The sequence below is a fragment of the Lepisma saccharinum genome, chromosome 22, assembly GCF_977018435.1.
Source record: "Lepisma saccharinum chromosome 22, izLepSacc3.1, whole genome shotgun sequence".
Classification (NCBI taxonomy): Eukaryota; Metazoa; Arthropoda; class Insecta; order Zygentoma; family Lepismatidae; genus Lepisma; species Lepisma saccharinum.
In genome coordinates this window covers 22,703,960-22,718,382 of record NC_139250.1, presented here as the reverse complement: position 1 = coordinate 22,718,382, position 14,423 = coordinate 22,703,960, and the positions used below count along the sequence as shown (strand labels likewise).

The window sequence follows — 14,423 nt, the reverse complement described above, 5'->3', positions numbered from 1 at the left end:
CAATATTTCCCTTTACCTGAGGAAAACAGAAGAAATAAAATACAGATAATGGCAGAAGTTATCGAGAGCCTTGAAATCAAAGAGGAAATGCTCTAACATACGTCGTGCAGATTTTTTCCATTTCTGGAAGATCAACCATAGAGTACTCTATGGCGAAATGGGAAATTTAATTGGAAGGAAAAGGTTCATTTCAGACGGATGAGGTTATATAATTATCACTATCACTGAAAGGAAGGCTGTGTCATGGCAACTGACGAACAAACTTCCATATCCTAATTTGTTATGGAAATGCGCATTGACGAATGATAAGCAACTTATATAAAGTTGTAAAAGAAGAATAGATATTAGCTGAGCGGTGAACACATATAATAAAGGATTTCCCGGATTAATAAGGTAATTTTTTTTAATAGAACACTGCTAGTGTTTTTTTTTTTAAATATAAAAAGCAATTAGCCAAAGAACGAAAACATTAGCACCAAATAGCTTACATTTCTTTTTAATGAGATAGCCATAATAACGTGACTGAGGAGTTCGAAGTTGCCAGACTTTCGTGTGACATCACATTGAATTTGAAGGTCGTATAAATTGTGAATAAAGTTATAGCTTATAAAGAGTCTCTATTGTCTCTTAATTGCCTTTGTTTATTAATGAAGGATTTCATCTCTTGATAAGCCGCAGTAAGGAAATTTGAAAATTATACTGTTGCATATAGAGACGAGAGCAATGTGACAACATTTTGTCTAGTAGCTACCCTTCTGTATTCTATTCTATCATACCATAATTTTACGATTTGAAACTAGCAGTAAGTGCGTGCAGTATATTTTGTTTACAAGCAAACCTATAAATGCCGGCCACTGTAGCGGAGTTGTCAGCATAACGTGCTACGAAGCCAGAGGACTCCGGTTCAAACCCTGGTATTTGTAATTTTGATATGTAACGTCGCTTTTCTGGCACTTTGCCTGATCACGATGGTGCAGATGAAGTTATGAAGACACACTCGAGTTTTTTTCATCATTTATTCTTATCGTCGCAATTAACCTTAGAGATAGAAAAGCAATGTAAATCAACCAAAGTAAAAAAAGAATACAGAAACTACTTAGTTCTCACGATAAATATTTACGCTATGATGTCTTTGGTAAAAATGTCATAACCGGGAAATGGATTTCTTCAAATTTACAGGAGAAAGTACTTACGGAATTGAGTTTCTGTGTAATTTCGGAAGGTCATACAAGTGTTTTCTCGCATTTTTCAATGTATTTGGCCGCTAAATCATGTATTCTTCTATAATAATGTCCGTCCGATGCACGGAAGCTGTTGCTTGCATTCCCATCCATGTACCTGAACCGGGTGTTGCGAGCATCTTATGATGTAATCCCCGGCAAGTGTTACTAAACGCACAGCCCAACCTAAAGCAACCTAACCTAACCTTACAGTGATGGTGCATGGGGCTAACGTGAATCGTTTTTGGGGCTATTCGTGGATGGTTATACGATCCAGAATGGTTTTTGGGGCTGTGCGTGAATGGTTTTTGGGGCTATGCGGGAATTTTTCCGTTAAGAAGGTTGAAACACTGCTTTGCTGTTTGAAACACAACGCTAGTCAAGATTTGCCTGCCATTTTGCGTGTTCAGGAAGCGAGAAAAGAATGAACAATAATTACTCAATATGTTGACAATAGATACTAATTTCGTTAAAAAATGTTAAATCCCTTGTTAAACAATGTTTCGCAATGCAGAAATGGTAAGTACGAATGTAAAAAAAGTAGAGAATGAACAAGTTAGAGCGATTTCCCGCATATGATAGTTTTACCGTGTCTTTTAAGTTGTTTGGTAAGATACATATTTAGAAAGAATACAGAGATTTTGAATAAAATTTCTGGAAAATTAATAGTAGCAGTATTTTTTTTAAGTAAAATGTAACAAGGTAGAAGGATGGTCAATAAAACTAGAATTGTTCCTGAACTTCCAGGACTGTGTGGGGAATGATTCACAACTGGAATTTAGCATAAAATGCATGCATTTTGTTTACAAATTTGTATATTCATCATTACTTTATTCGACATACACCTCTAACAAGAAGAAAAAACCTAACAAACTAGAATGGACATTCTTTTGTTTTCTTTCTTGCTTCCCTTTTGTTCCTGTGTGTTCTGTATTGCCACATTTATTACAATCGAATGTCTCAAGGAATGAGAGTGTGTCCCATGTTTTGTATGCAAGTGTAATGAACACATGTATAATTTATTTATACATTATACATAAGCACACCAGAGAAAATATTAGACCCCAGAAGGAAATTGCACCTAATAGTTGATTGGCCCTCCCTTGGAGCAAATGACAGCAACAGTTCGGCGTGGCATGAACTCTACAAGTCTGTGGATATGGGTCGCATCAAGTGCAAGCCACTCGGTCATCAACTGGTCACGATGCTCAGCGAGGTTCCGTGGATGTCTGTTTCTCTGCTTGACCCGTTATTCCAAGTGGTCCCACAGATTCTCAATAGGATTTAGCCCCCAGTGATTTCCACTTATTTGGGGCTCTTAAAGAGCATTTGGGTGGGACGCACTTCCGGAAAGATGAGAAACTCAAGAACGCTGTCCTGCAGTTATTACGACACCAACCTACTTATTTCTACGTCAAAGGCATCAAGGTAAGATCTGGGGACTTTGGGAAGATGAGAGAGCTCCTCTGCATACTCGTCGTACCATACAGTAGCAGTTTTGGCCCTATGCACGCTACAGTTGTAATCCTGAAAAATTGGTGTATCCTCAGTTGGATTATCGGTGAGATGTTGGACAAACGACAACACCTGTCAGTGGTGCACTCTACGTCGGGCATCGTTACTGTAAAGGCCGAAACGGGACTCATCAGAACAGATGGCCCATTTTGAGACATCTACTGTCCAGTTTTAGTGGTGTTTAGCCCATTGAAGGCATGCTTTATTGTGTGCAGTTGCGAGCAGTAGTCTCTTCCTGGGTACTCTACTCCAAATGTCCATGGTGTAGAGTTCCCTTCGCGGTGTACGTTCTGAAATTGAGGCATGTAGCGAGTTGCAGCAATTTTTGCCTTGTTGCAAAACAGTTTGTTGACACAAGACATGACATTCGTCAGCAGTCTCTGTTTGTGAGCACTTTCTTTCTACCACTGTTCACGTGCTGGACTGTGTTTGCTTCCACTGCCTATAAACACGTATCACTGTACTGTGTGACACTCCATTGTCACTTCCTGTACACTGTATCCTTTTGAATGCCCAAATGCAATGACATTTTTCTTCCGACCCATCCTGCACGTGGGAAACACACACTTGTCAGGAACCATGGCTGCCACAGATACTGTGGGCCACATACCTCACGCTTTGCTTATCAGCTGCAGCGAGTGCCACGCGTAATGTATACTGGCAGTGTGAACAGAACAATTCCGTGTTCACCTAGAGGCGTCTAATTTTTTGTCCAGTGTGCTTATATTTACACCGGATAAAGATGAAGGCAACGAGCTTTTCACATTTTGGCAATGCAGAGGCAGCTGATCACATCATTCACTCTCCTGCTGTTCGTGTAGATTTGAAAACTCTATGACAGTGCCCGAGGGTTTTTTCTCCTGGTACAGCTGGAACTGTGCAATTGAAAATTATTTTTCACATAACTTTTGAAAACAGTGTGGTAATGATTTTCAGATGTAGTACATAAAAATATTTTGCCGGATATTCTATCAAGCAAATTAAAGATAATACCCTACTTCACACTTGTAGTAATCCTATATTTGCTGCATGTCATTTTAGTGTGTGTGTAATATTTATTTATTTCTATATATTTCTTTTAGGTAAGGCAAAAGTGAATGTTCCGCAGCAAGTATGCTTCCAGGGATAGGAGTTTTTGGGACTGGGAATGTAGTGAAAGTCATAGTACCTTTTCTTCGAGCAAAGGGGTTCAAAATAGAAGCCATTTGGGGAAGGACATTAAATTCTGCCGAGGAAGTTGCCAAGGAATTGAGTATACCATTCTACACAAATAAAATCGATGATGTACTTTTGAGGAAAGATGTAGATCTAATTTTCATAATCTGTTCTCCCAATCTTCACGCACAAATTGCTGTTAAGGCACTTGGTATTGGAAAACATGTCTTGTGTGACAAGCCTGCTGGTTTGTGTCAAAGTGAATCTCTTAAAATGGTGCATGCTTCTCAATACTATCCTTCGCTCATCTCGATACTCAATCACAGTCTTCGGTTTCTGCCAGCCTTCATGCAGATGCGACGTGCTATTCAAGATGGGTATGTGGGTGAGGTAACGGTGTGTGATGTCAGAGTTCAGATGGGGAGTCTTATCGACGATGCGTACAATTGGTTGTGCGATGACATTATGGGTGGCGGTGTGTTGACATTAATAGGAAGCCATATTATTGATATAATAACTTATCTTACTAATCAGAAAGCCGTTAAGGTGCACGGCGTGGTGCGAACCTTCATAAAAGCCACGGATCAAATAAAAGGCATTCGGCAGATCTCGAGTGCGGACTTCTGTAGCTTCCAAATGGAGATGAGTGACGGTGCGTTAGTGACTGCCACGTTGAACAACCATCTTCCCGGTTCTTTTACGCAGGAAGTTCTCGTCTGTGGTACCAAAGGACACCTTATTGTGCGGGGTGGTGATCTCCACGGACGAAAATCCATTCATTTAAAGGAGGAAGTGATATACCTCGACGTGGAAGACCTGCAACAGATGCCGCCAAGTTCGAACGGAAGCATTCCGCCGACTAATGTTCTCCCGCGTCCGTACATGAAAGGCTTGTTTAAAATGATCGGTGCACTGAAGGAAGCGTTTCAGTGTGTTGAGGATAAGAAAGGTTGGATAAAGGAACCGGTCGCTCTGGCCGCCACGTTTGAGGATGGTCAGTACGTTCAAGCAGTGATTGATGCCTTGAAGAAATCTAGCAAGAACAAGGAGTGGGTAAAGGTGAATATCATTACAGAAGAGCCTGATCCTAATCCATTGCTTAGTGCGGCTGTACGCAGGAGTGCAATTTCTATGTGACATGCTGACTGCAAGTATTAACCATAATAATTTACTGATAATCCAGATAATTATTGTGGAAAATGTAATTTTCATGCACCAAAAATAGTATGTAGTTTTCACAGTGGTATTCTCTTCTCACTGTTGTAGATTAATGTAGAGTTGTAAATGTTATATGATCTGGATCGTCAGTAATTTTGTGCTGATTAACCGAAGATAAGCACCATTTACACTGATCAATACATTTGTATTTAACATGTAGTTAATTTGCTTCTAACAGTGCATAATTGCTGTTGAATTTGTTTTGTTATACTGTGATATGCATGTAGAACTAAAACGTTTCACTAACATTTGTGTTGCATATATACAGGATGATTCAGAAGTTGTCACACATAACATACAAAGCATTTTGGAGGTTACGCAAAATGCTCAATATGACCCCCGTTGTCGTGAATGCACATGTCAATGCAGTTGACCCACACAGCTTGCACTGCATGCTGTATCTTGACGGAGATCTTAGAACATGCAGCCAACGTCTCTAGTAATATCCAGATACACGATCGCCTTGGAAGTGACCGTACAGATAAAAATCCAGCAGTGTTAAATTCGGAGATGCTGCCTGTTGTGATCCTCAGTGACCTTCCTGCAACTGCCAGACCCTGCTCGAAGGATGATATCTATGCATTCATCCATCGGCATTGCCAATGTGTCACTTTCCCTGAAAGAAAAAATCAGTTAGTGTGATATATATATTATGGCAATTTTTGAATCATTCTGTATAACATGGGAACTATTGTACATTTAACTGACCAAAATGTGTTGTGGAATTGATGGTACTGTAGCATGTACAGGTATGATATCGTGAAGAAAGATGGAAATTTAATAAGTAAAGTGAATATTACATTTTGCCCCATTAATGGTTGTAAATACATCACAACTACAATATGAAAAAGTCAAAATAATACCGACATGCAAACATTTCATTTCAAATCTAAAAGACACAAAAAGATTCTTCTCTCAAATTTCCAATAAGTAAGCTCTCAGACCAGACAAACAAGTATTCACTGTGCATGCATGAGCAACAGATTAAAGCAAAAATGACTCAATGACTCTCTTTGCTACAAATATTTTATTTATTTCTCTAGGTTTCTTTTCAAGTGACTAGAGTGATAAGAGAGCTCCCTAAGATACGCTTATATCCACAGTAACATATGCTTCTATCACGAGCAGAATATATGCTTGTAGTTCACATTTAATTTCATTTACATTTATGGTTGTGATATAGTTATTTCAGTATTGATAATAATTCTGCAAAGTTGAACTTCTTCATAATTATTAACACTTGAAATTCTTTAGATTTATTTATGCTTTACAATTAGTTTAAAGTGAATAGTCCATTGTATTCTTCACTAAGGCATCCTTTTCTCAAATGTGTCTCAGGCTTGGTTATTTGTAATTCATTTTGCACTAAGATTCTAGAACATTGCAATAGAAATAAAGTTCGAGTTATCCAACAAGGACAAAGAAGTTGCAGAGTCACAAAGTCTATTACAAAAAATAGATGAAACTTGCATGAGCTTATGATATTGCAAGGGTCATCCAGAAAGTAAGTTCCATTGGCCAATTAAAAAAACACAAAATGGAATGGAATAAAACACTATATTGTACACTGAAATCCAGGCCTTTGCGAGGACGTGTGCCTCCACTCCATGAACTGTCATTTTTCTTTTTTTCGGAGTCTCATGCAAACACCCATGTCTGGTCCCAAGTCACAATGCAATTGAAAAAGTCTTCAGCTTCCTCTCAGTACCGTGTCAAAAACAGTAATGCTCTTCCCATTTGGTTCTTTTTCTTGGCTTCTGTAAGCGAGCGTGGGTCCCAGCGGGCACACAATTTGCGAAAGTTCAGTCCAATACAATTTCATGAAGCAGCGGCTGGAAAATTTGTGGAAAATTCACAGACAGTGTTGTCAGGGTGAATCGTCGGTTCTCTTTATTAATCTTCTCTTCCACAGCATGGAGCAATTCATCTGTCACCAGAGATTGTTGCCCACTGCGTTCCTCATCAATGTACATTGTCGCGTCCTTTGTTAAACTGTCACGCCCATTTCCGTACCATTGAGGCACTTATGATGTGTTCACCATACACTTCACCAATTTGACGGTGAATTTCAGCTGCTGACACATTCCGTGTATTCAAAAATCTTATCACTGAGCGCACTTCACACGTAGCGAGTGTTGCGATTTCTTGATCATTATCGCAACCCACTATGAAGCGTCTGCACTTCTGTCTTCTCTAACACTGACTTCTCTGTCTTGCCAATGGGTCCAACTACTCAACGTGCATGAGCACTCTTGCGATTGCAGTGCAGCTGCGACATAAAATGGAACTTACTTTCTGGACGTGCTTTGTATTTCCAATTTGACTACTGTCAACCAAAAATTAGACAGCTGCTAAATATAGTTCTCCTGATTTTCAGTCAATCTCATTGTAAACATTAAAACTCAGTATGTTGGTAACGAAACTTGCTTGTAAAGCTGATTATATTCTAACTAAGCGTCAGTAAATACTGTGCTGCCCCATGTACGTCATGAACAAGTACTGTCTTGTACTCTTTCTTTGATGGAGTGTGTTTGATCTTTGAGACATAATTTATTGTAAACATATCTCGTTGGTATTATTGGTCACTTACAAAACACAAAATGTTAGTTTTTATTGTCATAATCATTCATTGAAGAGGTGTTTTTTTGATAATACTAATTTGAACTTTGGCTTGAGTCATACTATAGTCAGTTTGCATATACAATGCTATGCACATTTTCAATTGGGTTTGATATATTTTATAGCATGGGCATGATATATATAATTAACACAGAGCAGTGGATTGTATTTTGTTTTGTCTGCACTATGAAATGAAACATCTGTTATAGTGTATTTTCTTGTGATTGTCCTGATTTACTTGCTTTGGTAAAGATGAGTTAACAAATAGATTGAACATTTTGAACTATACATTTTGGTTAAACGCTAGTTTTGTATTGATAAAACATAAAATGTTTATTTGTTAACTTGCATGATGTAAGTTGTTATCAAATATAAACACATGGTTTACATATCACAACATGCAACTTAAGGCCTAACATACTAACATTATTAAGCAGTAAGCAAGTATTTTTGGTAAGGGTATTTACCTCCTGAGGGAGTTTTTACACCGAAACAACAAGTGGTAGGTGACACATGGTACTAGCAGATGTCATTAAATAATGACTGATGTAATTGCACTCATTAGTTTCATGATCAGCAAAAGAGAACGTGAAAAACATCATGTCTGAGAGGCAGTATTGGAACTACCCATAATTCCTATGCAGCTTCAATCCAGTTAGCACATTCTGATCGTTTACCATTTGCACCAAGAACTTGCGTTGCATTTGCAAATATGTAGCCATTATAGTCTTTAATGCACCCATGAGAAGAGTCAGAATATGTTTCACAGTTGTAAGTGCTTAAGCAGAATGAACATTATATTTCAAGTTTCAAACAGTTGAACTAACTAACTAATTAAACACGTAAGTCATTTTTCCAAAAATCCAATTTATCTGAAATGATTCTAAGAAAATTTCAAAAATACGCAAAAACATATTTACATTGCTTTAATCAATATTTAACAGTAAACACAAGCATATATGTATATTCTGTAACTCTGTTACTAACAATTTTCTTCTCGTTGGCATAGTGATAATGTTATCACCTTGTAATCAAGGGGTCCCAGTGGAGGCACATAGTGGTTTGTATTCAACTTTAAACTGTAGGTCCGGTCCCGATTAGCCTATCCAGGCCCGTAGCTAGAATTGATCTCCAAAGGGGCTCACAGGTTATCAGCGAAGGGCTTTGTCCATTCTTTATAAGTTTAACAGTATTAAATGAAGATAATTTGTGTGTGTGTTGGGGGGGGGGGTCATTAAGGTAATATAAAATTTGGAAATGCCATACAAATACTAGTTGTTTTTTTAAATGTTCTAAAATATCTCTTGTAGTATTAATTGACTGCTACTAACATCATCCCTTACCAACCACTCCATACTACTTTTGATGATACAGATATTTTTATCATGTGAGAAAATCATGTTGACCTTTGACACAGATGTGAAAAAATGTGAATGATGACTTCAAAGTCACAGATTTCTGACTAAACAGGAAGCCGCAACAGGGACAGCGAAGATATAGTAGCTCCCATATAAAATAACTTTCTAAAGTCTAGAGAATCTTCCAAATACTTGCCGCTGCTTAGACTTTGGGTCATAAACAAGATGAACGAATGTAATATCTGCTATTCATGTTCTGTGAATTTATCCTTCACCAAGTTGTGAGCAAAATGATATCTGCTGTCTACATTTTCATTCTTCGCTGCAAACAAATGAGAATACAAAATAGGTTTATCTAATATAAAGTGTGCTGACAGTAGTGTCAACCTGTCTGAGCCTATCCCTCCATAAAGCAGACTTAAAACGAACTTTCACCTTTGAAATTTTTTACTTTATTATTTTATTGTTAGATCATATTCACTAATTTTAATGCAGAGTATATATTTAACACATGCAATAATTCCAGATTTTCTTAATCTGGCACAGTCCCATTAAATTTGGATGAACAAGTTCTTAGTTTAATGTTTTATGAAACTTAACAGTCCCATTAAATTTGGATGAACAAGTTCTTAGTTTAATGCTTTATGAAACTTAACAGTCCCATTAAATTTGGATGAACAAGTTCTTAGTTTAATGCTTTATGAAACTTAACATTCCCATTAAATTTGGATGAACAAGTTCTTAGTTTAATGCTTTATGAAACTTAACAGTCCCATTAAATTTGGATGAACAAGTTCTTAGTTTAATGCTTTATGAAACTTAACATTCCCATTAAATTTGGATGAACAAGTTCTTAGTTTAATGCTTTATGAAACTTAACAGTCCCATTAAATTTGGATGAACAAGTTCTTAGTTTAATGCTTTATGAAACTTAATCTCGAGGTCTCAATGTTTCATAGATATGTATCAATTGGTCTCTCTTCCAGATGGTACGTATAATTGGGATAAAGCTCTCACTGCACATGTGACCATATGTTACATTAAGTTGGAAAAAACACTGGCTCAAACAGGGAGCATTCCTGGGTAAGGGAGCTCTCAGACCAAAATGACACCATGGGTCCTTGTAGTCTGTTAAAAAGCATTCACTACATGTGTGACCAAAAGATTGATGCGACAAGGTACATGGTATTGAGAAAATGGCCGGATCTGGGTTACATGTGTGTGTCTCTCTGGTACTATTTTAATTATTTGTGAGAGTTCATTGCCAAGTGGCAAGCGTTACTTGTCATTTCTGTCTGAAAGCTCCATAAAAGTATGTATTTGTGAATTTTGGTTTTCAAGTGATATGTCACTCAGATGCCAAGAGACATGTCGAGTGTTGTAGTATCAGTTGGCACTTTGGCACTATTCCCTATATGAGTAGGTGATAAGAACATGAAAATAATTATTTGGATGGTGAAGTTTCACAATACAATATAAAGTACATAAAATGACATACCAAGATAGGCTTTTCATACTTGCTAAGTAATATCTACCAAACAATTGAAGTATCCATTGCCCTTTTAACTCTTTTTGGATGTTTTACTATGAAATCTGGAATTGAAGGAAAGCTAGATTAGTTCCGAAAAATGATAGTTATTGTGTGAAGACATAGAGAATGTTCTGGAATAATCGGTGTGCCGAAATGCCATTAATTTGAATCTGTGTGGTCACAAATCTTTAATTATGTATTCATAAAAACAAAAGGCATTATATTTTTATTAAAGTTTTTTTAGAGGTAAAATAATTATTATGGTAGCATATTTAATAACCGTAAACTACAAGAAAATAATAACATTTAAGTTGATCAAACTCAGCCAATGAATATATTAAGCTGGTACTACCATTCACTGTGTGAATTACTGATGTGCATGATCTTACGGAGCTTTTAGACCTAAGAGACATGGGGGTTTTGCACCAAAGTGGCAAGTGACACGGGCCTCTTCAGTCTTTAAGGACATTCATCATGCCTGCACATACAACAAACTGAAACTATATGACACACTATTGAGAAAATGGCCCAGTACGAGCAACCTGTGCAGCTTATCATGTTGTTTTAGTTCGAAAGGTTGTTTTTGAGGGTTGGTGTTAAAGAGATGCTCGAATCTTTAGTCTGAAATGTTCCTTATATTCATACATTGTGTGTTTAGTAGGCCACAGTATCAAATTGATATATTCATGTATATTTGTTTGTTCTATGCATATTAAGTTTTTTGTCTTTTATATTTCAGGTGACATATTCGAAGTGGTAAAAACACAGGTCATTATTTTTTGCACTTGAAGTTCAGATCCTGCCATAACTTGAGATATATATTTACTGACATGTCATTTAGAAACCAGGTCTAAACTGCCAAATGCTTGTATGGTAGAGTACTACGATATTCATAAGGTTAATTGAAGCATTTCCATAGGCATACAAGTAAAAGTTGACACTCTTTTCAAGGTTGTTTTGGCAGCACTTAATAGGTGGTTGTGATATATTTTGCTAATTATATATTCATTGTGCAAAAAAGTTACAGAATTATATTTTGATTTATATTAAGTCATATTTATATAGTGTTGTGTTTTCTCATTTTTTTATGCTCACTGCTTCCTAAAGTTTACATATGTATGTAAAGATAGTAAAATCAAGTTATTAATCTGTAAATTTGCATTGTAACGTGCAAGAAGACAAAGACTTGACGTGCTTAATTTTATCCAATAGCTACGTAGGCTATATGAAATATTGTGTTTCGAAGGGTATGACTTGATGATGTGCTTGATGAAATTATGTACTTTTATGACTTAAGTGCATGATGCAGCGCACAAAATAATGGCCATTAATGTGTATGTGTGTGTACTACGTACAGACAAACTGGCATAGTATGTAGAAGACATCAAAACAAACGTCTTAGTTACGTCTTACCCATTTCAATGCTACGAGCCCTCAATTAATGGCACGTTTCTATCTTTTATGTATGGAGCCATGCAGTAAAGATCCATGGTTCTCACTGGTTGCATTTACTTTTTCTGTGAAATTCCGTGGTTTAACTTATCCTGTTAAATCACACATTATGTTGCACTTTTCTATTTTGTACTTTTGTATTAAAAAAGAGCTTCACATGTTTTATTGCCCTTTGGCAGGATTGGTGACATGGTTTACCATAAGCATACCAAAAATTGTGTCATTTTCTGACATTAAAAATAAAATCCCAGTGGCAAGAATCTGTCCTGCATGTATGCATGAATACAGGATAGGCAATGCCATTTTTTTAAGGGCTGTTAAGAACTCAACAAGCAAATTGTTACTTAGAAAAGTTATTCACCTTCTCCACGCTAAGTCTTCGGTGTTGTATCATCACCACAGCCATACGAAGAGACATAGACAACCAATTATATGCGCTATACCAGGGTGACTACTCACTGGGAATAATGCGTGAATATTTCTCTGTAGACGTGAAAAATTACAATTTTTATAAATCCAAATCCCATTGAATTTATGCATATTAATGCTCTAAGCCAAGGTTTCACAGTTTATCTTTTATTTTTATCGAGGAAGGAAAATAAAAGAAAGCTATTGAAAAATAAACAATCTCTCAATCCATTTGCTTTGTTAGTGTCCTTTTGCAGAACAATCTATCTGACAGCTAGAAAATTATTGCTAGATAACTTTTTTTTAAGTTGATTAGGTAAATTTGAAATACTTATACAAATTAACTATTTTCTTAGGTTACCACATTCCATAACATTTCCTGATTGTAGATGTATTTCTAGTCTTGAGTATGCGAAATGGCAAATGTAAACTTTGCACCTTAAATGAAATATATACATTAATATATTTGTGTGTGTGTGGTAAGAGGCAGTAATATTGAAAGGTGAAATGGAGAAAAAATCTGCTTGTACTATGTGGAAAGTTTGCCTTGAAAACCGGGAATTATACTTGAATTTTATCATGGTGCTAGAGTGGCCACCCTGTATGCATTTTATGGACAAAAGAGCAAAATGAAATCTTAATGATTTATTACAACATAAAGATGCTAGTTCTGGGTATGTGCATACATTAATGTGTGTATGTATTATACAAGAACTTTCTAAAATAATTTTGAATATTAATAGGTTACTCTGTGAATAAATTAGTACCGAATGTGTGTGTGTATTCTGCATATTTGCAGTATAGGTACAAATTCATTCTTTAAAAAGAAAAAAGATTGCTAGTGTATGCATGGTAAAAATATTATTTCCTCTCTTGTGCACTTCAGAAAATGAGCACAAAATTAGTAAGATGACCAACTTAGTCCCTTAGAACCTGAGTGGCTGCTTAGCTTGTGCTAAGAACAATGCAAACTGTGTGTTGTACATGAGAATTTTGTAATATTTTGCTAAAAGTGTAATATTTCAAGTTCCATTTTTAGAAATAATATTTTCCTAAGTGTATGTGATTTTGGTTGTGATTTTTTTTCCTGTTTTGTAATATTTTGATAATTTTCTTTTCAGTATGTTTGAAGGAAAAGTATAAATGTGTTTGTGATATACATCAATGATTGTTATAACATCACACTTCAAAATTAAGAATTAATAATAATTAATTAAGAATAGACATGTATTGAAGGGTATAACCTCAATTTTTTTTCATTGTATTCAGGAGATGAAATAAGAAGAGTTAAACACTTAAGTTACTTTAAAGTAGTTAATGTTGTAGTTTAAAATAGTTTAGCAGTTCACCTACATGCTTATTTGGAGGGTAGGGAGGGGACGTAATGAAATTATTATTACCTTAGGGGTAAAAGTGGCCAGCATGATGTTGATCACTTCATATGCCTTTATAGCATTTGTGCACATGCATACCTTTACCGTTTTCTTATAGCTTCTAAGATCTTCATTTCATTTGTTATGTTTAATATAAAGAAAGGTTTAACTATTCTTTTTCCACCTTCGTGTGAAAATAAAATTTGAGGAAAAAACTCAGGCACATTTATGAAAAATTAATTAAAATTTTGACCAAATGAGGCATGAAAATTGTGATATGTTATGGAGTCATGCTTGAACTTATCTTTGAGAATATGTTACTATACAATTGTTATACTACCAGTTAGGTTTCATTGATAGACTTATTTGCAATAATATATTATGTAAGCGCCCAATTTGAAGTGCCAATTAATTGTAGAATTCAACTTTCCTATTGTATAATGCTGTAGTGATGTGACATTAATTTTTGAAGTGTTATGCAGGTGTAAATAGGACGTACGATATTCTATAAAATGTCTATGAAATTCTTACTAAATTTGTCTAGGATCAATTATTATTGAAAAAAATTGTAGAA

The 14,423-nt window shown here is 35.9% G+C and overlaps 1 protein-coding gene across 2 annotated transcripts; it reads left to right on the top strand.

Annotated features, from left to right (window-relative positions):
• Positions 1–240: 240 nt before the first annotated feature.
• LOC146005004 (glucose-fructose oxidoreductase domain-containing protein 1) lies at positions 241–14,423 on the top strand. 2 transcript variants are annotated; one of them, XM_083144113.1, is made up of 3 exons: positions 241–393; positions 3,818–4,949; positions 11,356–14,423. In XM_083144113.1, the coding sequence occupies exons 2-3, from the start codon at positions 3,849–3,851 to the stop codon at positions 11,374–11,376; spliced, it is 1,122 nt and encodes a 373-aa protein (XP_083000239.1). In that variant the 5' UTR covers positions 241–393; positions 3,818–3,848; the 3' UTR covers positions 11,377–14,423. The 2 variants fall into 2 exon arrangements, with proteins under 2 accessions (XP_083000239.1, XP_083000238.1); XM_083144112.1 differs by having other exon boundaries at positions 3,818–14,423.